General features: G+C 41.7%; 1 protein-coding gene across 2 annotated transcripts in view; it reads right to left on the reverse strand.

Annotated features, from left to right (window-relative positions):
• Nucleotides 1-3,559: 3,559 nt before the first annotated feature.
• The window catches only part of THY1 (Thy-1 cell surface antigen), a 94,139-nt gene continuing 72,570 nt past the window's right edge, over nt 3,560-25,128 (reverse strand). The window contains exons 4-5 of one of the 2 annotated variants that reach the window (XM_073602552.1): nt 18,099-18,446; nt 3,560-6,223 (exon numbers count right to left, since the gene is read on the reverse strand). In XM_073602552.1, coding sequence (XP_073458653.1) covers nt 6,114-6,223; nt 18,099-18,446 — 458 coding nt within the window. In that variant the 3' untranslated portion in view covers nt 3,560-6,113. Of the gene's footprint in view, nt 6,224-18,098; nt 18,465-25,128 lie in introns of both variants that reach the window. The other variant, XM_073602551.1, reaches the window with a different exon arrangement.

Raw genomic sequence — 25,128 nt, forward strand, 5'->3', positions numbered from 1 at the left:
CCACGTAAAATATTTATATGCAAAAAAATAACAAATAACAAACAGTATGCACAAATCACAAATACAATTTAATTATATATAAAACTCCTACAAAAGAGGAATATGTGAAAAGGAATATAATATAAACAAACATTAGGTGGTAGTGACTATAGAAAATAAGGTCACATTAAATTCTTAATTCTCTAAGAATCCTATATATGGACTAAGAATCCTATATAATCAAGTTGTATGTTAGGTTATATATGAAACACATGGTTAATATGATTAATAAATATAATAATGGGAGGGTCATTATAACCACACAGACACACCAATACACAAGGTTCACACCTATCATTTGTTTACAAGAACCTAATTTGGTAATCACTTTCTTTACTTGCATATCACTAGTGATTTTAAGCTTAAAGTGGTTGTAATGTCACTAATCACAAATCCTGGAATCCCCTCTATTACAGAAAGATATAATGTGCAGTATCTATGCTTTTCAAAAATTATGCAGTAAAAAACCTTATTTCAGAGTGCCGCTGTGCGTTCATGTGACCTTTCGGTGCTCTCCTTCCCTGATCTAAGGACTACAGTCGGAGGGGCTGAGATTCTCCATTGGCGTCAGCCGGGAGGAGAGTAGTGGGAGGTCACGTGAGCACACAATGGCGCTCTGAAATAAGGTATTTCGTTGCATAATTTTTTAAAACACAGATACTGCACAGTATATCATTCTGTAACAGAGGGGCTTCCGGGATTTGGGATAAGTGATTTTACAGCCATAACGGCGGGAGAGGAGGAAATGGCTGACACACAGACTCCTGTGCAGGCATGGAGGGAGGGGGAGAGAGAGAGAGACTGACAGAGGCATGTAAACTGACCACGGAATCACGGTCGGCAGCTGTGATTTCCGTGGCCAGGACACTAAGGGGGACACAGGAACAGGCAGGATCAACCAGGTATTTTACTGGGTAGAGAGGGACAAATGACACCGCACAAGCACTATGCTGTATATCCTGAGGAACAGGATCCTTTTTTTTTTTGGTTACAACCACTTTAAAGGAAGTTCAGCTTTATTGCACTGAAAATAACAATTTAACTGGAACTGTGCTAAAGCAATTAAATGAATTTACCAAGCTGCCCTCATTAACATATAAAAAAATAGGGGGCACTGCCCTAACCAGACTGTATGTCCTCCTATATTGAGAAGGGTTGTAGAAATTCTATCAGTGGTATATTATGCGGCGTAAAAACGTCTCTGGGATATAAACACGCACTGCACTTTGGAAATATGAATTCATTAATACTAACATTAAGGTAATAATTATTGACATCACCATTGGTTTAGTACACTACTGAGGCCAAGAAAACATACTGTAAATAGCACAAAGAATTGTGCTCTGCTACTAAAATATTGTTAGCAACAGACCACCGTGCAAAAATACTTTCCGGTTTGTTTTGATTCATCACATCTATGTACTGCAAGGCTCTAAACCTATGTGGCCATATTAGGTTAATGATGTCATCAGCAGGTGCAACTGGGGAATGTCCCAACTGCAGCTGACTGGCCCAGGAATGACAGCGGCCCTCCAGGGTTGGCCACACCCAAGTTTGTAGCAAACTCAAGCTCATCACTAATGTATGTAGTATGTTCACAGTGCCTGATAGTCTTCTATAGTATTACAAATAGCAGCCCTTGTCAGGGAATGCATCTTAGACCTTCTATATTCTGTATGTTGACCACTGCAGCTCTAAACAAGCCAGTCAATGAGCATCTAATTAGGCAGTTGTTGGTGAAAAAAAATAGATGATAAAGGGATGTAAGCTGTGGATACACCCACATTTTTTAACATTTTTCACAGTCAATTTATTAACATACAGTGGGACGGAAAGTATTCAGACCCCCTTACATTTTTCACTCTTTGTTATATTGCAGCCATTTGTTAAAATCATTTAAGTTCATTTTTTTCCTCATTAATGACACAGCACCCCATATTGACAGAAAAACACAGAATTGTTGACATTTTTACAGATTTATTAAAGAAAAACTGAAATATCACATGGTCCTAAGTATTCAGACCCTTTGCTGTGACACTCATATATTTAACTCAGGTGCTGTCCATTTCTTCTGATCATCCTTGAGATGGTTCTACACCTTCATTTGAGTCCGGCTGTGTTTGATTATACTGATTTGACTTGATTAGGAAAGCCACACACCTGTCTATATAAGACCTTACAGCTCACAGTGCATATCAGAGCAAAGGAGAATCATGAGGTCAAAGGAACTGCCTGCAGAGCTCAGAGACAGAATTGTGGCAAGGCACAGATCTGGCCAAGGTTACAAAAAAATTCTGCTGCACTTAAGATTCCTAAGAGCACAGTGGTCTCCATAATCCTTAAATGGAAGACGTTTGGGACAACCAGAACCCTTCCTAGGGCTGGCCGTCCGGCCAAACTGAGCTATCGAGGAGAAGAGCCTTGGTGAGAGAGGTAAAGAGAACCCAAAGATCACTGTGGCTGAGCTCCAGAGATGCAGTTGGGAGATGGGAGAAAGTTGTAGAAAGTCAACCATTGCTGCAGCCCTCCACCAGTCAGGGCTTTATAGCAGAGTGGCCCGACGGAAGCCTCTCCTCAGTGCAAGACACTTGAAAGCCTGCACGGAGTTTGCTAAAAAACACCTGAAGGACTCCAAGATGGTGAGAAATAAGATTATCTGGTCTGATGAGACCAAGATAGAACTTTTTGGCCTTAATTCTAAGCGGTATGTGTGTAGAAAACGAGGCACTGCTCATCACCTGTCCAATACAGTCCCAACAGTGAAGCATGGTGGTGGCAGCATCATGCTGTGGGGGTGTTTTTCAGCTGCAGGGACAGGACGACTGGTTGCAATCGAGGGAAAGATGAATGCGGCCAAGTACAGGGATATCCTGGACGAAAACCTTCTCCAGAGTGCTCAGGACCTCAGACTGAGCCGAAGGTTTACCTTCCAACAAGACAATGACCCTAAGCACACAGCTAAAATAACGGAAGGAGTGGCTTCACAACAACTCAGTGACTGTTCTTGAATGGCCCAGCCAGATCCCCAACTTAAACCCAATTGAGCATCTCTGGAGAGACCTAAACATGGCTGTTCACCAACGTTTACCATCCAACCTGACAGAACTGGAGAGGATCTGCAAGGAGGAATGGCAGAGGATCCCAAAATCCAGATGTGAAAAACTTTTTGCATCTTTCCCAAAAAGACTCATGGCTGTATTAGATCAAAAGGGTGCTTCTACTAAATACTGAGCAAAGGGTCTGAATACTTAAGACCATGTGATATTTCAGTTTTTCTTTTTTTAATAAATCTGCAAAAATGTCAACAATTCTGTGTTTTTCTGTCAATATGGGATGCTGTGTGTACATTAATGAGGAAAAAAATGAACTTAAATGATTTTAGCAAAAGGCTGCAATATAACAAAGAGTGATAAATTTAAGGGGGTCTGAATACTTTCTGTCCCCACTGTATGCGTGGATTGTACTCAACCTTAAAATTTACATCTGCTCAAAGGAAATGAGCAAAACACTGACCTAAATGTTATATTAGTCAGAAAATATTTACAGTTGCACAAAAATAAGCATACCAAAAGCAAATGTTCTCATGTTTTTTTTTTTTTTCTTCATTTTCTTAAGTCTTGATTCACCAATATAAACATTTTGATGTGACAAAATCAGAAGTAGAATTACCACATTTCAGGGAGTGGATGTACAGTGCCACATCCCATATATAATTCGGAAGCAACAAAAGAAGGATCACCTTCAAAAACGAGGGGACTTGTGAAGCACCATACTAAAGTAACAACGCAAGTAAATACAACAATGTATTTATTAAATCCTGTTAAATTAGTGGTGGGACAATACATAACCACCGCAGACAGATTATAAATTAAATTATATGCCAAGGTCATTGAAAGCTGTACAAATACAAATTCTGAAGTGACAGAATCAATATGAGACTGTTTCTTGTGTCCTCTTCCAGCATCAATAGATAGAACAAGAAGAAAGAAACCTCTGACCTCAAATGCTTCCAGCCTTCCTCGTTTTTATATTATAGTCCTGGGCAACAAAGCAGATAGGAGGGTAGGAGGTAGGTGGATACTGGCAGCAACAGCTCACAATCTAAAAAAATGGAGGAAGTGAGGCATGAAGAACAAGTGAACTGTACACAAAGACCCTGCATACTATGGTATGATACCAGAGTAGTGTCGGGGGCTGCTCAAAGTGAGTGCACATATGGGAATGTGTATTCATTTACTCTAGGAAGGGACTAACTCCCGCATTAAACACTTTTGAGTTCCTGTCTCAATGTAACCAATTTTAAGAAGTCGAATAATAATAGTAATGGTGCTAATAATAATAATTATAATAATCATAGTAATTCTTTGAATGTAATAAATAATAGTCATAATAATTCCTCCAGAATAATAATAAATAATCATTTTTATACATTGAAAAAAGAAAAGATCACATGATTTGTTAGATGTAGCATAACTGTACACTTGTAATAATGTATTAAAATTAATTTTTATGCTTGTTTTGAAAAGAATGTGGAAGGGTTAAATTCTCTGTTAGTTTTTTATTGTCTGTGTCTCAGCTGGAAATATTCATCCTCTGTATTTGTCCTAGTGGCCAATGTCTTTGGTACAAAAAGTAACCAAAAGAAACAAAACATGTTGGCTGAGCATATAGTGCTTTATTTTGACCTTGTCAGGTATAAGAAATGTATCTATTGCATTATTTATCAAGTAATATGGCTTGGTTTCTATTACTTCTTAGCTGTTAAATTGAGTACAGTTTTTGATCATTCTCTTTGTATTTGAAAGTTTCGAAGTTATTGAATTGCACAGAACACATTGTAGTTGTGTTTAGAAAATGTATGAGTGCAGTGATTTGTAAGATGTGTTTTGCCCCTCCATCCGTAGAACACAGTCAATCAGTAAGCTTGCCAATTGCATAGTCCTTTCCAAGGTCACATATTTTTTCTCTTGTCATAATACAGGGACACCAGATTAAAAAGCATATTTTTTTTTTGTATTTATATAGGTTTGTATTTTTTTATGAGAGTAATGGGTTTTTGCGTCACAGCATAGCCCATGGCTGGAGCACTGAAGAAACTAGGGTCACAAAAGGTGCTGTGAAGCTAAGGCCTGGTTTATTGCTGGACCATTTTATGTAAGGGACAGCTTTGGCAATACTGCAATGTACAATTAATAATTTGCTTTATTGGGTCACACAAAGAACTTATTTCATTGATCTGACTATCTTGCCATATACATTTAGCCTAGGTTCACACTGGTGCGATGTGGGAACCAGCTAGGTTCACACTTATGCAAATTGATTGCGGTTTTCCCTGCAACCAATTCGCATGACAGGAGATTGTGACCGGCTCTCTATGGAGCCGGTTCACATATCTCCGTTGCGGCTGTGGAGTGGCTTGCACAGGAGTCCTGTGCGTCTTTGGCTCCGTTTCAGCCAAGGTTCACACTGGTGCGATGCGTGAACCAGAGCGATTTCAGCGTCAGTTCTCGCATCGCATCTCTCTCGCATTGCATCTCTCCCGTAGGCAATTCACACTGGTTTCTGCGAACAGCTGTGGGCATCAATACTATGTCAATGCCACCCCCAGATCGGTGCACAGATTGCAGTGTGAACTGTGGATTCGTATAGGAATCTGATCGCATAGGTGAGAACACCCATGTGATCCGATTTCAATGTGGGGAACAAGTCCCTGCACTTTTTTCTGTGCGAATCCAATGCAAGTTCAGCCATACAACTATATGGCTGAATTCACGTTGCTCAGACATCGCATGTAAGCGTCACCTGTTGTGCGAGTACGAATCACATGCAATATCTGAGATCGCACTAATGTGAACCCAGGCTCAGGGCCAAATTCAGGCAAAAACTTGTCCCTGAAAAGAAGAACAGGGATGCACCACTGCTGCATGCCGCATCCATCGGAGGTATGAACCCAGCCTCAAAGGGGAAAGAATATGCTGAGTATAATGCACATGGGCTGTTTATAAAACAATATGAAATTAGCACTTATCTCCATGTTGATATTAAACATTGTTTTCTTCAAAAGGCCATTTTTACTAGCATAAGGAGACTCCAGCTTGGAGAATAGGCAGAAAGAGGGGCAGAAGAAGAGGCCACGGCGTACAAAGGGAAAAAATGCTCGTTCCGCCACATGTCTCGAGTTTGTCTGTAGAATAATAAAGAATAGTCAAAATGCTTTGTTTAGTTCAATGTAAGTGCTTACATAGAAACAGTTTGCTCGATACATGCATTGACGTGCTATACAGTATATAATCAGAAGCATCAGTAAATCAAGGCACCCAATGCCCAGCTCAACTCATCATGATTAATCCACTTTTGGAGTTGGGAACTGTCAAAAAATTGTGTGAATGTTAACTTCAGTTATCCAAAAATTTGTGAAAAGCAAATTTGTGTTCTCTTTGAACACCCTTTGATGCTTTTCACATGATTAGATAATCGAAGTTAAATTATATGTGAACCCTTACCTTGTAAAACAACCCTTTCAGTTTATTATAGTAATGAAAGGCAAAACATTTGTGTGTATATGTATGAAAAAACATTACAAATACCCTTTTATTTCCTTTTTTTATAAGTGATCACGTGCCCTCTGTTCTTAGCTCCATAATGAGCTTTGAGAGCTAGGGGAGGAAAATCAGCAGCACACAGGTCTTCTGGTCTTCCCAGTGAATGACTGAGCAGGGGAAATGAGGGGGAGGGTCAGGACAAGTCTAATCACTGGAGTAGAGCAGGCCAAGTTCCCAGCTTATCCACTAAACTGACTACACTGCCCTTTGATGCCTAGTGTGGTCAGTTTTTAATAGAAAAGCAGAGTGACTGTCAGGAACATGGAATATGAAGTGTTGGGTTAAAGTGTTACTAAACCCACAACAGTAAAATCTGTTTGAATATGCAGCATAGCATGCATGTTTTTCTCACCGTGGAACTTAAGGGGTTATTCATCATCATTGTGTAAAAAGGCTGTTTTATCCTGTATGAGCCTTCCATTCTTACATTGTCTACCTTGGGAAGGCATCACACATGTGGGCGTGTATAAAGGATGTAGTGGAAATCTCCTCCCACCTGACCTCTCAGCACTGGAGAAACTGTGCAGTTTATCACTGATCGTGGTATACAGATCATCTAAAAATGTATATAGTGTCAATGTTTTCATGTAAAAAGAAGATTTATTATCAGGAACCATGAATCAGACCGAGACAGAAGTATAGTTAAATCACACTTGTTTAATAATAATAATAATGTACACAGAGTAAGCGTAGTCAAAACAAGCCAGAGTTCAGTAACCGGATCGGGTAGTTAGCCAAGCAAAAGTCAGAGAGCCAGAGATAAACGTAGTAGTACAGCAAGCAGGATCAGGAGCCAGAAGAAACTTCAGCCGAGCACGTCTTCAACAGGAATGCAAGAGAAAGTCTCTGTGATGTAGACAAAGGCGAAGGCAGAGATCAAGTGAGCTGGATGACTTTTAGTAGGCAGGACTGACAAGCAGAATCAACAACAGCTGGGTAACTGTGGAGAGAAATGGGAGCTGGCAATTAGCCAACAGCTGAGCGGCCAGCTCAGAGATGGAAGGGCTGAGCCCAGCCCTGACAGTACCCCCTTCTCAACGACCCCTCCCCCTCGGAGGAGCACCGGGCTTGAGGGAAAAATGTCAATGGAGATCATGGAGGACGACAGGGGCATGTACGTCCAAGGATGAGACCCAAGAGCATTCCTCCGGACCATACCCCTTCCAATGCACCAGGTACTGTATGCGCCCACAGAACCTACGGGAGTCAACAATGGATTGTACTTCATACTCCTCATGGTTCTCAACCTGTATAGGGTGAGGACGTGGCACCGAGGTTGTAAAGCGATTGCAGACCAAAGGTTTCAATAAGGAGACATGAAACACATTTGAGATGTGCATACTAGGAGGAAGGTCCAAGGCGTAAGCCACTGGGTTAATCCTGCGAAGGATACGGAAAGGCCCAATAAAACGAGGTGCGAACTTCAAAGAAGGAACACGAAGTTGGAGGTTGCGAGATGACAGCCAGACTCTGTCCCCAACGTGGTAGGAAGGTGCAGGCAGGCGTCTGCGGTCAGCATGGAGTCTGTACCTATCGTTAGCATGTTGCAAAGCCTCCTGAACTTGTGCCCAAGTGGAACGAAGACCACGGAGATGCTCCTGTAACGCAGGAATACTCTGCAGAACAAAAGAGTCAGGCAACATGGAAGGTTGGAAGCCATAATTCGCCATAAACGGGGACAATCGGGAAGCTGAATTTAAGGCACTGTTGTGAGCAAACTCTGCCCACGGTAATAGGTCTGACCAGTTTTTATGATGGTCAGAAATATAGCAATGTAAGAATTGCTCCAAAGACTGACTGGCTTGTTCTGCTGCCCCATTAGACTGCGGGTGATATGCAGAGGAGAAAGCAAGCTGAATTCCCAACTGTGCACAAAAGGCTCGCCAGAACCGGGAGACAACCTGACTACCCCTGTCCGAGACAATCACCTTGGGTAGCCCATGTAAGCGAAAGATCTCCCGATCTTTCGCTTACAACTCTCCCGAGTTGGGTAGCTCCACAATGAAATCCATAGACAGGTGGGTCCAGGGCCTCTCTCCATTAGGTATGGGTTGTAGGAGGCCCACTGGAAGGTGACATGGAGTCTTACTCTGAGCACACATGGAACAGGCAGCTACGAAGGCAGTTACATCAGCTCGTAGACTAGGCCACCAAAATTGTTGGGAAATGGCCCAAACGAGTTGATTCTTCCCAGGGTGGCCAGCTGCCTTGGGAGAATGGTAAGTCTGAAGCACGGCAGTACGGAGACTCTCTGGGACAAAGCAGCGGTCACAAGGTTTCTCAGGAGGAGCATGGACCTGAGCAGCAAGAATTTTGTCACCCAAAGGAGAAGTAAGACTTGTGCGAACCATAGCCAGAATACGATCAGGAGGAATCACAGGAACCGGAACCGACTCTAACTTGGAAGTGGAGGAAAATTGTCGTGACAAGGCGTCAGCGCTTACATTCTTAGTCCTGGGTATAAACTTTACAATGTAATTAAAACTCGACAAGAAAAGAGCCCATTGCGCCCTTCTGGGAGAGAGGCGCTTAGCCTCAGACAAGAATGTGAGATTCTTATGGTCAGTAAGAGTGAGAACCAGCACAGTGATACCTTCAAGGAGATGTCTCCATTCTTTCAGAGCTAAAATGATCACCAACAACTCTCTGTCACCAATCTTGTAATTGCACTCTGCAGGTGACAATTTCTTGGAAAAGTAGCCACACGGATGCATAGCGCTCTCAGAGTTAGGACGTTAGGACAGAAGGGCGCCAACTCCAGTCTCAGAAGCATCAACTTCTAGGATAAAAGGCAATGTAGGATCAGGATGTGCCAACAGAGGAGCAGAAACAAAAGCAGCCTTGAGACTCTCAAAGGCCTTAATGGACTCCGGAGACCAACTCTGTGGGTTACCATCCCTTCTGGTCATATCAGTCAGGGGCGTGACCAGAGACGAGAAGTTACCAATAAACTTCCGATAATAGTTGGCAAAGCCCAGGAAACGCTGCAGAGGACATAAACCCACGTGTCGGGGCCACTGTAGGACTGCCTAAAGTGTCTCTGGGTCCATCGAAAAACCAGCAGTGGAAATGACAGGAATTTAACCTGTTCACGATGGAACTCGCACTTCTCCAGTTTACAATAGAGATTGTTTTCTCTTTGTTTCTGAAGCACACGACAGACATCTGTGTAGTGGCTCTCCAGGGACTTGGAAAATATGAGGATATCATCAAGATAAACCACCACACATAACTGCAACAAATCTCGGTGGACATCGTTAATAAATTCCTGGAAAACTGGCGGGGTGTTACAAAGGCCAAGAGGCATTATGAGGTACTCATAATGGCCTGTTCTGGTATTAAACTCAGTTTTCCACTCGTCGCCCTCCTTAATCCGCACGAGATTGTATGCCCCTCTCAAATCAAGCTTCCTGAAAACCATTGCTCCCTTGAGGCGGTCAAATAACTCTGTAATCAACGGAATCGGGTAGGCATTCTTAATCGTGAAACGATTGAGACCCCTATAATCAATATAAGGTCTCAGTTCACCACTCTTCTTCTTCACAAAGAAGAAACCAGCACCAGCAGGAGACAAGGATTTGCGAATGAAACCTCGAGAAAGTGCGTCTGTAACATACTCCTCCATGGCCTTATCCTCCAAAACCGACAAAGGGTAAACCGGGCCATGAGGTGGTATGGCACCAGGTTGAACGTCAATTGCACAATCATAAGCCCAGTGTGGAGGCAAACTACCGGCTTGACCTTTGTCAAAGACATCGCTAAGATCGCGGTACTCCTCCGGCAGGGAGGAGAGTGAAGAGGTGCACAGGACCTTGGCTACCTTCTGGAAGCATGTCTCACTGCATTGTGGTAACCAGGAGAGAACCTCAGCACGGAGCCAATCAAAAAAAGGGGTTGTGCCTCTGTAACCAAGGCTAACCAATAACCAGCGGAAACCTAGGTGAGGAAATAACTTGTAATTGGATTATCTTATGGTGAAGAGCCCCTATGGCCATGGACAATGGAACTGTCTCATGAGTCACATGGGCAGGCTGTAGAGGTCTCCCGTCAAGAGCCTCAATGGCAAGTGGAGTGTCACGCAGCTGCAGTGGAATCGAGTGCTGCAATACAAAGGCAGCATCAATGAACAGGCCTGCAGCCCCAGAGTTGATTAGATTCTGTATCTCGATGGACAACTCAGCCCAAGAAAGGGTGACCGAAACCAGGGGCTTATTCTTCTGGATAACTGGGGACGAAACAACGCCACCTAAGGTCCGTCCATGACAGGACCTTAAGGTTCGGGCGTTCCCTGGACAGGTAGGACAAGACTTCAAAAAGTGACCTGCCTGGACACAATAAAGGCACAATCTCTCCCTCCTCCTAAAGGCTCATCCGCAGAGAGACGCGTGAAGCCCAAGTGCATGGGTTCATCTTCACTGACCGACTCGGTACCAGGAGGCAAGGGAGGTGAGGGAGGCACGGGTGGGACTACAAAGCTCGGAGGCAAACGTACAGGAGGCTTCCTCATCTGGAGTCAATGAGGATGGCAAACGTGATCAACCTCTCCAGCTTAGTGGGTATATCTCGGGCTGCTACCTCATCCTTGATGGAATCCGAGAGACCATGAGAGAAAGCAGCCACGAAGGCCTCATTGTTCCAAGCAACCTCTGCTGCCAGAGTACGGAATTCAATGGCACAGTCGGCAACAGTTTTCATACTCTGTTTGATGGACATGAGGCACTTGGCAGCAGAAGCGGAGCATGCGGGAACGTCAAATACCCTTTTAAAGGAGGCCACAAAGTCAGGGTAACTCAAGACAACAGGTTTTTGCGTCTCCCATAGAGGGATTGCCCAGGCCAGGGCTCTCTCAGAAAGCAAAGATATCACAAAACCTACTTTGCTTCTGTCCGTGGGAAATGCCTGAGACAGCATCTCAAAGTAAATCTCAACCTAGTTGAGAAACCCTCTGCATTGAACTGGATCTCCCCCAAATCGGAACCAGACATACCTCTTATAGAAGTAATACTCGAGGCGGGTGCCTGCACAGAGACTGGCGCAGCAGCAGAGACGGCCTGCAACTCAGGTTGTACCGGAGCAGCCACAGTGGGAGGTTCCAGGGGAGCCGTGCAACTCAGGAGCATTTGTAATGCTATGGCAAAATGATCCATGTGGTGATCTTGCTCATCCAATCTGGAAAAAATATTACCAACAAGTGGATTGACTGTATCTGCTGAATTCATGGCCTTCGCCTACTATCAGGAACCATGAATCAGACCGAGACAGAAGTATAGTTAAATCACACTTGTTTATTAATAATAATAATAATAATAATAATAATAATAATAATAATAATAATAAGGTAAACAGAGTAAACGTAGTCAAAACAAGCCAGAGTTCAGTAACCGGATCGGGTAGTCTGCCAAGCAAATGTCAGAGAGCCAGAGATAAACGTGGTAGTACAACAAGCAGGATCAGGAGCCAGAAGGAACGTCAGCTGAGCAAGTCTTCAACAGGAATGCAGGAGAAAGTCTCTGTGATGTAGACAAAGGCGAAGGTAGAGATCAAGTGAACTGAACAACTTTAAGTAGGCAGGACTGACAAGCAGAATCAACAACAGCTGGGTAACTGTGGAGAGAAATGGAAGCTGGCAATTAGCCAACAGCTGAGTGGCCAGCTCAGAGATGGAAGGGCCCAGCCTTGACATTTATAAGCTGTGTGGGGTAGATGAACTATTTTCATATTACTGGGTTTAGTAACACTTTAAAATATTCTTTAATATACATCCTGATGCTCCACTCACCATCTTTTGCTTTAGCAAGGAAAGAACATGTTACCTGCAAGCCTTGTAGAAACCTGTCCACACTTCCATTCAACGGAGAGCCACCTAGTGGCACTCTATCCCTACCTTTCTGATTTCTGTGTTCATAGTTAAAATGTATGTTCCAGATTAACAGCAATAATGTGTGTAGATATAACCCATCATTGTGCAGGACTACAAGTGATTTGTCACTGGCAAATAAACACACAGTATGAAGAATCCAGCAGTACCTGGGTAACTGTGCAAAATATGTCATTATTTACATATACAGTAGCCATGTTCTGCTTTAGGCAACATATCTACAATTTGTATCTGTTGCTTTAGCAGGATTCTTATGAATCATCTTTAGGAAAGCATTTATTGCCTATGCAGGGCAAACCAACAACTATCTAAGGCTAAAAACAAAAATGTAATATAATGCAGCTTACCAGTCCTCAGATGTGATGGCTTCATTAGTTTTCCCTTTTCAGGATTAGAACATTTTTAGCAAGAATAAAAAACACCTGCTGATCTTGCCAGTAATGCAGTGTGATTTTACCTTCCTTAAGAGAAGAGGAAAAAAAGGGCGCACCAGACTTGTGCTTTATCCTTTGGATATACAGTATTTTATTAAAAGTAGATTAAAGGAAAACTACTCACAAACATCTGTAGAAATCTTGCAATGCAAATAGTCTCCGAATAACAGCAAATGGTCTAAGACAAATGATAAACTCCAGAGGTCACAGAGGAGAAAACAAGGGCCACTGCTGGCTGACGCGTTTCGAAGGAAAACCTTCTTCTTCAGAGCCCAGCAGTGTAACCTCCTTCAGCAGTCCTTATATACAGACAAATGCACCCTCAATCAATCAAGAAAGTCCCAGAGGAGCCTAGAAGCCCCTCCCACTTAAGTGGGCGGCCTGAAGCCAAAAGAATACGCCCACTGGAGATGGCGTTGCCCTTACTACAAGCAGATGCACAACTGATACAGCCGATTGAGAAATGGTGGGCAGTGGATCATTACCATGTAGGCTCGACAATGTAAGGGCATGTAAATACAAAGCCTCATCTACTCGAATTATGGGGCGAAAGGGAGGACTAGTGAGAAAGCTACAATTGGCCTCCAACAAAAGATCTCCCTGGCCATGTCACCATGGCACAGCACACCACCAACAGTAGCCAATCTTACCAGTCGGAGATAGCTGAATCCATAGTGTGGGATCTCCCCCCATATCAAAACTGTCTCTCCTGGCCTGTTCCTAAGTAATTTTTCCTTTTTTCCTTGTACAATAGGAGATGATGGGACGGACCATCGTCAAACACCCCATACAGGCGTACAAGCCAACAGCAGTTAGCACTATAGGGGGAGGGAAGGGAGAGAAATACTCCCCTCATCTCCTATTGTACAAGGAAAAAAGGAAAAATGACAGGTATTGACTTCATTTGGCCTCCATGGTTTTGTCTACAACAAAATGGCGGTGATTTATCGTCCCCGCTAACGTCACCTTTGAGCGGCGGCCGACGCGCAGGAAGTGACGTCAGGCCCGCCCTTCATATTATCTGGACACGGCAGCGTGCGCTCCAGACGTAGGAACTGGCCAGGAAAGACGGTTTTGATATGGGGGGAGATCCCACACTTGGCGCTATGGATTCAGCAATCTCCAGCAGGTAAGATTGGCTACTGTTGGTGGTGTGCTGTGCCATGGTGACATGGCCAGGGAGATCTTTTGTGGGAGGCCAATTCTAGTTTTCTCACTAGTCCTCCCTTTCGCCCCATAATTCGAGTAGATGAGGCTTTGTGTTTACATGCTCCTACATTGTCGAGCCTACATGGTAATGATCCCCTGCCCACCATTTCTCAATCGGCTGTATCAGTTGTGCATCTGCTTGTAGTAAGGGCAACACCGTTGAGGGTGCATTTGTCTGTATATAAGGACTGCTGAAGGAGGTTACACTGCTGGGCTCTGAAGAAGAAGGTTTTCCTTCGAAACGCGTCAGCCGGCAGTGGCCCCTGTTATCTCCTCCGTGACCTCTGGAGTTTATCATTTGTCTTAGACCATTTGCTGTTTTTCAGAGACTATTTGCATTGCAAGATTTCTACAGATGTTTGTGAGTAGTTTTCCTTTTATCTACTTTTAATAAAATATATCCAAAGGATAATGCACAAAACTGGTGCGCCCTTTTTTCCTCTTCTCTTTGACTGTTAGGATACTCCTATCCTTGAGGGCAGCAAGGCCTGTGACATATATCATCACGACACATAGACTGTCTGGTAATCCACTCGTGCACAGGAGCGTTTTTTTTCTGCTATCAAAGTACCTTCCTTAAGACCCTGATTACCTTTGTGTAAACTACCAGTCCCATCAATCCACCATGTAATGTAAATGAACAAATGCCTGAAGGATTGACGTCCTGAGAACCCCCACATGAAGAGAAATGTCTCCCATGGTGACAAAAACCTTTTATAAGTTCTAACCCTTCTCTTATCTAACCAAAAGTCTGTAAAAAAAGTTTTGCATGGAACTGGGGTTTAAAGTGAATCTGTGTCCAGGCTATGGGTGTTCAGGTATTTAAATACTTGAATGTCCATAACGAACAAGCACCAAACGAGCTTTAAAACATGCCCGTACAAGCTCTCTCTGCCCTCTGTAGCTACAGGCACTATAGAGCAATTAAAATTAAACAAAACTCTGATTGAAAGGGTTTTTTGCTGCTGTGATCCAACTTACTGTTAGAGGGTGGCTTCTCTCCTGAGATGGACTAGGGACTATGGACTATTGTACTGTGCAGAGAGCAGTGCACATGACTGTGACTAACGTGCACTGCTCATTCCAAACAAGCGAAAGCGATCGGGTAAAAGAAGAGGTTTGGGAGCTTACCGTGAACTCTACAAGGAGGGAGAAAAACACAGTAAGAAACAATTTCAGGAAAAATAGATGTGAATGTGTATGGAATATTTTGGGGGAATTGGGATTACATGGGTATCATATTAATCCTTTCACAGTGGAAGCAGTTCAAGTCATTCTCTGAGGCTGCATTCACACCTGAGCATTTTCAGCTCATAAAACGCTCGTAAAACGCCCGAAAAAATGCCTGAAAAATGCCCAACAGGCAAAATCCCATTCATTTTAGTGGCACCTGTTCACACCTGAGCGTTTAGTCGCCTGAAGCAAAACGCCTGAAAACGCCTTAAGCTCAAAAAAGAACTTGAGCTTCTTTGTGGCAGATAACAGGCATTTTTCTGCTTTTTACATTGGTGACCTGTACAAATTTGTGGCAAAATCTCAGTAAAGACGCAGTAAAAATAGCGGCAAAATCACAGTAAAAACGCTTGACTTTGAAACTCTCAGGTGTGAATGCAGCCTTAAGCCCATTCTGGCCTTTTAGAGACCCAGTTCTTTGCTGACGTAGCACCCTGATGTTTAGGCAGGGTTGCTATTAAATTTATTTGCCAAGTGATAGTTGCCTTGGCCAATTGTTAGGAGGTCAATTGATTTCACCCCAATTCTGGAATTGCTGCACTTCTCTCTTCTGTCGCTAGATGGCTGGGTATATGGTGACATTAGATAAGACAAGGGCATTGCAAGGACAGATTAGGAATAAATGGGGTGTCTCAGCCAATGGGCAGGGATTTTCTTGGGTCCCTTGGCCTGCTTGAAGAACCTATTTATTTGGGTGGAGTCAGGTGATTGGGTTCTGTGCCACCTGGACGGCTGTCTAGGTGGACGTGTGTTGTATTGCCCCAGGCTGCTAGGCCAGAAACCTGAGGCCTATCCCAGGGACATCTGGCTGCTAGAAGCAGCACAGGGTTGGGATTGAGGGCTTGTAGACCAACCAAAAGTAATGGTTCCACCACCCAGGGAACCAGTTGTGGTTGGAGGTAGAGGAGAAGCTGTTGCCACTAAGGTACCATTCACCTTGCTACCGGAGATCACAGTGAGTAAGCTGAGGCCAGTACCAGAGCAGACTTCTCGCCAGCCGGGGACGGTGAAGATATGGGAAAACCTAATTTGTCAGCAGGGGTGAAACTTGAAGAGTATCTGTGAGTGCCAAGCCAGGGATCCAGCAGGGAAGAAGGGGTGACGTTTGAGGAAGATACTGAGTGCTAACAGTGGAAGCGCTCAGGGGGTCCAGTGGCTAGTGGATCTGAAGTCTAGTGAAATAGACTGGGAGCTCATTGAGTGAAGACACAAGTGAGTGAGTGTGAGGTAAAGAGAACCGTTCGTGTTGCAGATAGTTGAATACCTTTACCGTTAGTAACAGCTACAAGATTGTTGCCATAGGAGACAGCGGTCCTACCTATACAGAAGTGGTGTCCGGGTGGAGGCCTTCACCTGTATAGCTGTCTACCTATAGAAGTCTCTGAGTCTGCTAATTATCTTTGCATCTACCTAAGGGTGTCCTGGTCCTAACCCCTCTCTCCTACAGTTCTGTTTAGGAGACAATAAATCTCTTTGCATTCAAAAAGTGTCTGGCGCCGACCTGTTCATCTTGCATTACACCCACCATGCCTTATAACCCACTCTACACTGAAGGATGTCAGCTCTCCCTAACACTGGAGGTAACTATTAGGCCTAAAGAGGTCTGAGACTTTGCTACACTTACATTAGAGATTAGAAAGCCGGAAAACTGACAAGTGGCTGCTAGAAAGAGGAAACAAGGATAACTGAGCTGCTGTGAAAGCTGACTTGAATGAGTTTGGTGCTTCTTCTGTGAATTTTGAGAGTGCATTGCTTAATAGTGCCTGCCGCTACAGAGCTTTGCAGAAGCTTCTAAAATATATAGATATCTGAATGTCCACAGCCTGGCAACAGGTACACTTTAAACTGTAGAATGCTTTACACATGAAGTAGCAATGTTAATAAATAGTATAAGCTACTATAGCCATAGTAATGCAGTGAATTGATTTGACTGTCCATGGAAAGACTGGCAGGTTTTGTTCTCCTAAAACTGCCATAGTTTTAAAAAGTTGAACCTGACTGACACTGGTCTTTTTTCAACTTTGTTAAACATGTAGCTATTGAACAAGCAGCAGAAGTAACTGCCTCCAGTCCAGCAACTAACCACCCATTACAAACATTAATGCTACCCACACCCTATGTTGGTGCCACCTCAAATTTAGCAGTGCATGAGTGAGGCCTCCTGCACATGGGCAGAAAACAAATGCTGTTTTTAGAAGTAATTTTTATGAAACAAGCTCTATTTCAGTCTATGCACACTGTGGTATTTACATTTGTATTTTGAAGCAGCGTTCAGGGGCATTAAAACAGCCCCATACTGCATACATTCATTTATTCTACTGAATATAATAATAATCTAGCCATTAGAATGAGTTGACACATTCTAAAAACCATGTGCCTGTAAAAGCAAAAAACTAACATTTTTTTTTTTTATGCCAAGTTTTTCTGGCAGCTACTGGCAGAATAATCCAGCATAGATAGGAGAATTTTAATACCTCATGTGCAAGAAGCCTAATGCCGCGTACACACGATCGGAATTTCTGACAACAAATGTTCGATGTGAGCATAGACACCACACCACAAATGCTCCTGGTCACCAGCAACCCCTTTTCAAAATATTAGAATTTCCAGATTATCAGTCCAGACATGATCTGTGAAATGATTGCATTTTTATACATGTTTTCATAATTTCATGCAATTCTCTAACAGCGTTCATCATCTCACCTTTTTGGACACTGATCTTGGCTGTTTGGTTGACAGTGAGGTCATTAGGAATGTTAAGAGTACAATAATATAGGCCAACGTCAGAGGCATTGAATCGCTCAATGTGCAGCTGAACAAGACCACGTGCTGTATAAATAGTGGCTCGGTTGTGATACTTGTCAGTGAAGAAGTTAAGGTTTATTGTAGAAAGAATGATCTCAGGCTCTTTATTACGTTTCAGTTTGAATTCATATTTTAAAGGATTGTTTGTAACGTTCTGATATCGGCAGTCAATCCTTAGTTTTGGACCACGTCCAGTTAGACATGCTGTGAGTCGTGTGATTTTCTGCTCATTGGATGCCTGCAGTACTAAAGAAAAATTTATATCTGTGAATAAACAAATAAAACCTCCTCCAGTTAGCAGAAAGTACATAATGAGATTTACCTTGAAAAGAGCACCTTCCATATATCATGTAACCATCCATACCCCCCAGTGAGAAAGAGGGACATGATAGCAAAAGTGTGTAGTGAAAGAACACACCTCTGCCTCACCAACCTGACCCCCCCCCCCCCCCCCCTTTGCAGTTATGCAGGTCACAAAGAATTTTTAAACAAAAAACCCTGATTAAACCAGGAGACCCCTTAATAAGGGTTAGTTTTAATAAAGTTTTAGGTTGTTTATCAATTTTCAAATATTTATTGTAAGAAAATAATTTAAGCAATACTAATTTAACTAATAATACTGTAAACTATAATAGTAATATGTATTTGGTAAACTTAGTTATTACTACATTACATTACATTACTACAATTTCTAAATATTCTTGTGAGCACTAGCAACTCCTCCTGTTGTATTTAGCGGCTGCCATTATGGTTGTTACAATGCAGATTTTTTTAAATAAATGCATTGAAATTAAATCTTTGGTGCCACTACTATTGCTATGGATGTTGAAAATGCACCATAGTTTGAGGTGGATGTACTCAATGACTCTACAACGGAGCATGAGGTGAGGAAACATATTCAATATAGGAAGTGAACACATAAATATATAGTTCGGGGAATAGGCAGTTTGGCAGGTCACAGACAGGTAAAGAGTGCTAGTAAACTAGGCCAGTAACAACACAGAGCTGATAGAGAGAACACAAGGCAGCTTTTGCTGGTGGCTGACCATCCAACCCTGGGTAACACTATCTTACATAGTTACATAGTAGGTGAGGTTGAAAAAAGACACAAGTCCCACCTATGTGTGTGTAGAAAATAAATAAGTGCAGCGCTATGATTGCAAAAAAAAGGGAAAAATTGTATGTGATTCAAACATATATGTGACAAAATGACACAAACTCTAACATAATAGATGTGAATGGATATTAAGCAATGTGCTAATATAGTGACTGCACTACACACAAATGTCCAAGTTGAACGAAATGATGAAATACAGTCCAATTAGGTTTGCGATCCAATACACATGTGAGAAGTTCAACACTTCTGACCCCAGATGACGGCTGTGTAGTTGAAACGCGTTGGGTGGACCTTCCGCTAACATCGCCTCATGCTTTTACATGCTGTATCAATTTCTTCCAAAGTGTTGAATTTATATTTTTAATAAACCACCTCCTTTTTAAACAGTATCACGCTATGTCAGCCCCCTTTTTCTATTACAAGATACTCTTCCTGTGACAATAAGTTTCCATGCTCCCCGAGACTCCTGGAGCCTCCAGCTAACATCTCATGACCATCTAAGACTGATTGACTGATGGAGTTCCAGGATCTGCTGTCCCCCATTGGGTGGTTTGAACCCAACAAGCCTTGTTGACTTGGGTGGTATATGCCCGCCAAGTCAATATTATCAGGTAAGCCTCCTCCCTCTTTCACGGTGGTGGTGTTTGATTCCATTTTTTTCACTCCAAGGTTCCCAGGAATGCCAGGAACTTCTCACATGTGTATTGGATCACAAACCTAATTGGACTGTATTTCATCATTTCGTTCAACTTGGACATTTGTGTGTAGTGCAGTCACTATATTAGCACATTGCTTAATATCCATTCACATCTATTATGTTAGAGTTTGTGTCATTTTGTCACATATATGTTTGAATCGCACACAATTTTTCCCTTTTTTTTTTGCAATCATAGCGCTGCACTTATTTATTTTCTACCTACTTAGCTCCTTGTCTAGAGCCGTGCCGGCTGCTGGATTGCGGGGTCACAGCGCAGTATACACTTTTTATTATCCACCTATGTGTGTGATTTTATATCAGTGTTACATTGTGACTCGGTTAAATTGATGATAGGCAACTCCTATCCTCATATTGATTAGTGGTTCCAAATTAATAATATCTACTGCAGTAGGGAACAGACACAAAAGATACGCTCAGCATCTTTCCAAATTACTGTTCTGCTTTATTATGACGCAATTGAAGGTTTTTATGCACATGATTACGTAGGTATCACATTAATATTACAATTGTAGGTTTATCATAACAAGGGGCGTTACATAGGCAGGCTTATTCTAATCAGGACTCGAAAGAATGTAAACATTTACTGAAAACATTATTAGTGCTGTTGCACAGTGAGGGCAGTGTGCAATACATACAAAATACAATACAATTATATACAGAACTTAAAAATTTCCATTACAGTCTCCCCTCTTTTGATCAATATTTTGATCACTAACCATACCTGCTATCACCTTTAACCTGGAACCTCCACACGCTTAGGTGGAGGTAGTCCTGGCCAAAGAGGCAAAAAACTCCATTGTGGAGAAAATAATAGCTGAGCAACTTTTTCATTACAAAATGACTTTTCATTGTGAAAAACAAATGATTGATAAGACATATTTACAGAGTACTGGCTGTACACTCCTGTGGCCAGAATGGCCTTCTAGCTTAATTGTTGGCATGCTGACTTATCAGCATATGTAAACACAGACAATTCTACATAAAATGGAAGACACACAAAAGACAAATATGACTTCAACTCGGCTGAACTACTTTTCAAATATATATATATATATATCCCTTACAATTAAAGTAATTGAATAAAAAAGTACCCTAGACTGTGATCACAAGAGGGAAACAAATCAAACACAGAGATTTCTTTAATTAAGTCATTTTTGCAGTGTCTGGTGTGGATCCAGGTGACTTTTCCTTCAAGTTTTGCAAAAACTGTAAATGAAATAGATGCTGTATTGAGTCTCCAAACATTTCCTTATATATAAATGTCTCTTAACAATCCACAAGTCACCTGGCTTTAGTTTTAGATCCTTCCAAACTTTTAGGATCTGGAATTAGGGAGAAAACACATAAATGAGTTTGTCAAAAACCTTAAAAGATCAGCAACATTCTCTGTGAGATCCAAATGGAGGACTTCATTTGCTGAGACAAAATATAAGCAAGTGAGTAACACACTCCCAAACCAAATCCCATAGGGAGAGAGTTCAACATCCCCCTTAGGGGCTTCATAAAATATAAGAAAACATTCAGGCAAAAGTTTTCTAGTTTCTTACTCTACTTTGTCCGCTACATTGTAGACAGTAAGGGGTGTAAAAATAAAACCTCAAAACTTCTATTAAGGACTCTCCTATAAAAAATGATTTCCTCTGTTACTCTCTGTACTTTCTGCACTCTGTACTTACAAACTACTTCTGATAACACTTTTTACTGTGGCCTTTGCAGTAGCATTTGCCACTGGACATCCAAAAAACATGTCCATACAGACAAAATGCATACTCGTAAGATCCTGACTTGGGCATCTGGATATATCTTTTATGTAATCTCTGGGAGGGATGTTCAGCTTTTGGTAACACCTTTGGTAACAGGTAAAACAAGAAGTGGTGTGTTATAAAAACAACTGTGGTGAACCCTGGCTCTATCCGACGCTCATTTACTAAGGCAGCCATAACTTCTTGTGACTGATGACACGGTCCATGTGTCAAGCTGAAGGGAAAAGAGTGGCTGGCAGACATAAATGATCACCTTTTCCAAAGTCCTGTTTCATAAGAAGTTGCCCCCTGTGGACCACTTGTTCTTCTCGTTCTGGGGTCCTTAAAGTTGAATTATTAATCCCAGCTATACTGGGCCAGAACTAGGGTGGAATCTGTGAGTTGCACAGACCCATCAAGTGTCCGGGGCTGTAAATGCAGCATCCTTAGAGTCACCTGGTCTGCTTCCATGTGTGAAAGTTAATATGGCTACCTCAGCAAGAACCTGGAAGGCTGAAAACAGCCGATCAAATTAACTTGGCATGCTTGGTTGGTTTACCTGCCGAAGTAAAAACAAACTTCTGGCCCTTTAAATGGAACCAAAAGCTCTCTATATCTTGACTATCTATATAAATATACACTCTTTTTATAGCTCACAGGCTTTGCTAAAACATGGAGCTCTGCTTCTTGAGCTGGGGAAAAAGGATCCAATGACTTTGAATACAGAGTATCCTTCTGGGTGATAAACTGCATACTCAAATCTACAAAAAATGTAATATCTGGGTCTTCAGGGAGTGTGTCCTGCACTGGGCTCACAGCAGCTGATTCCCACATCAATTTAACACATGTGTCTTTTCCTTTCTTTTGAATAAATGTACGCATTTTTCATTGTTAGATTTGTACATAAACAAACTCATATTTTAAACCTTTCATTAGACAAACATTTAGTTAGCTGTAAATTTGCTGCACAGAATGTCGGACCATTAAAAATTAAATGTTTGACCAAAACAATATCTAACTTTGTCTAATAGCACCTTTGCATAAAAACTGCAGCTCTGATATATCGGGATGAACCCTTCATTACTGGGTCCAGCTTGCATAAATATATTACAATGTCTTGTTTTCTATCACGCTATTTGTGTAAGAACTCCAGTTTCATGTTTCAAAAGACAACTTTTTCCTGGCAATATTATAATAAATGATAACAATACCCTGCGGTCATGCAGAGATGTCCATAAATCCAAAACTATTCTTCTGCTTATACCACTGTACTTACAAGAAAAAGGGGCACATCATTTCACAATCCATACATTCTGCTTTGGATTTCAAAAATAAAAATAAATAAAAACAAAAGGACCAACAATCTGTATGATGGACCAGAAAGCATCAAAAACTATAAAACAACTGGCTGCAGGCGGCATCTATCCTAACAGGGTGTGTGGACTTGATGTGATGGGTCTGTTATATTTAAATTTTATTTAATATTACTCTTACATCATGGACCGCACATCAAGTTTTCATCAAAAACCTTACAATATCATTTTTATAGAAGAACTTCTTATGTATTCCATCCATCTTGGCTTTGTTAAATATTATGGCAGCTTTATTCAAAATAACAACCTCATCTTAATCTTTTTTTCTCTCAATAAGAGCTTATTGTATAAATGTAAAATTACAAAATTGTTATCTTAATCTAAACTAATCCCATTTATTACAAATTTCCCCATTAACCTGGACTTCATTTCCAACCAAAGGTTGTCTAAACCAGTTTCAATATATCTATATTATTAATAAAATTGTTAAACTCATATTAGAAATTAATACTCATTACTACTTAATTTTACTTAATTTCCCTTTTTTTAAATGCACTGTTTCCACTATCAAAGGATATTCAATTTGTGTAATACACAGTTAAATGTAACCTTCATTTTACCATGTTTGGAAAACAGATTCAAAATAATTGTGATCACATTGTTTACCATTAGATTCGTTAACCCTGCACATTTTGTTATAAATGTTTTGTCTAAAAAACAGAAATTGGCAATGGTGTCCTTCCAGCTTATCACTAACCTCTCATCCCAGCCACATTTCTTTCATGAGAGCACAAAGGAGGGGGTCACATCTGCGTACATGACACACACAAGCAATAGAACTAAAGGTTCCAGCATTCGCACACACATACACCAACATACACTAAAATCGCTTACATTTTTCCCATTTGTACACAACACATGCATATCATTCTCTCACTTTCTTTTAACTCTTTAATATTTCCCTGCCTAAATTCTGCTTTCCTTATTTTGTTTAAATAACTTTTATATCTAGCTTCTATGATTCTATGATCAGATGGGGAGCCACAGTGCTCATCCCATCTTCCCTCTCTGACAACATATAAAGTATTCTGTTTTACCTCTCATTTCTCTGTTTCTGATTCTAATAGTTGTAGTGCCTGACCCCAAATTCATCCCACAACTTAACATGAAAATGTCCCTTTCTGTCTAGTGTTAATGTCACCCTTGATCCATCCTGCTCACATTGATAACTGTTTCTTTAGCTATTTACTCTGCACGATTCTTAGTCCCTGTGGACCTTGGTAACCCAGTTACCCAATGTGGATCTCTGTCCACTCTAACCATTAATCTAGGGGCTCAGTATAGGCGGAACCGCACCTTTGGTTCATATGTAGCGCTCCTCTTGCGCTGGGCATTTTTGAGGGTCTCTTACCCTTCATTCCCTTACTTAATTCAATGCCCATAATGACTGGCCAGTCTTTTCTCTTCTCTACGTGTGCCTATACCCTCTTGCCTCTAAACTACTTTATCTAGCAGATGTACTACATATACCTGTGAACAGCACTATTCTTCCCTTTCTTATCTATAACACTCCGATGGACAATAGACAGGGACAACATAACATATAACCACCAATCAATACAGTTCGATTAAGGGGAGTAAAATAGGTACCCTTTGTCCCGAAAATGCCTTACCGATCAAGGAAGTCTGATAACTCAAATGTAAGCAAAAGGCTTACCTCAGCCGGCTGATTATCAGAAATTCCCGGATCGTCTCAAGCTCCTCGTTTCGAATACTCAGGGTCACCTGGAATCCCCTCCTAAGGCAAAGCTCGCCATGCTTGACTCGGTTAAATTGATGATAGGCAACTCCTATCCTCATATTGATTAGTGGTTCCAAATTAATAATATCTACTGCAGTAGGGAACAGACACAAAAGATACGCTCAGCATCTTTCCAAATTACTGTTCTGCTTTATTATGACGCAATTGAAGGTTTTTATGCACATGATTACGTAGGTATCACATTAATATTACAATTGTAGGTTTATCATAACAAGG

The sequence above is a fragment of the Aquarana catesbeiana genome, linkage group LG10 (genome assembly GCF_042186555.1).
Source record: "Aquarana catesbeiana isolate 2022-GZ linkage group LG10, ASM4218655v1, whole genome shotgun sequence".
NCBI lineage: Eukaryota > Metazoa > Chordata > Amphibia > Anura > Ranidae > Aquarana > Aquarana catesbeiana.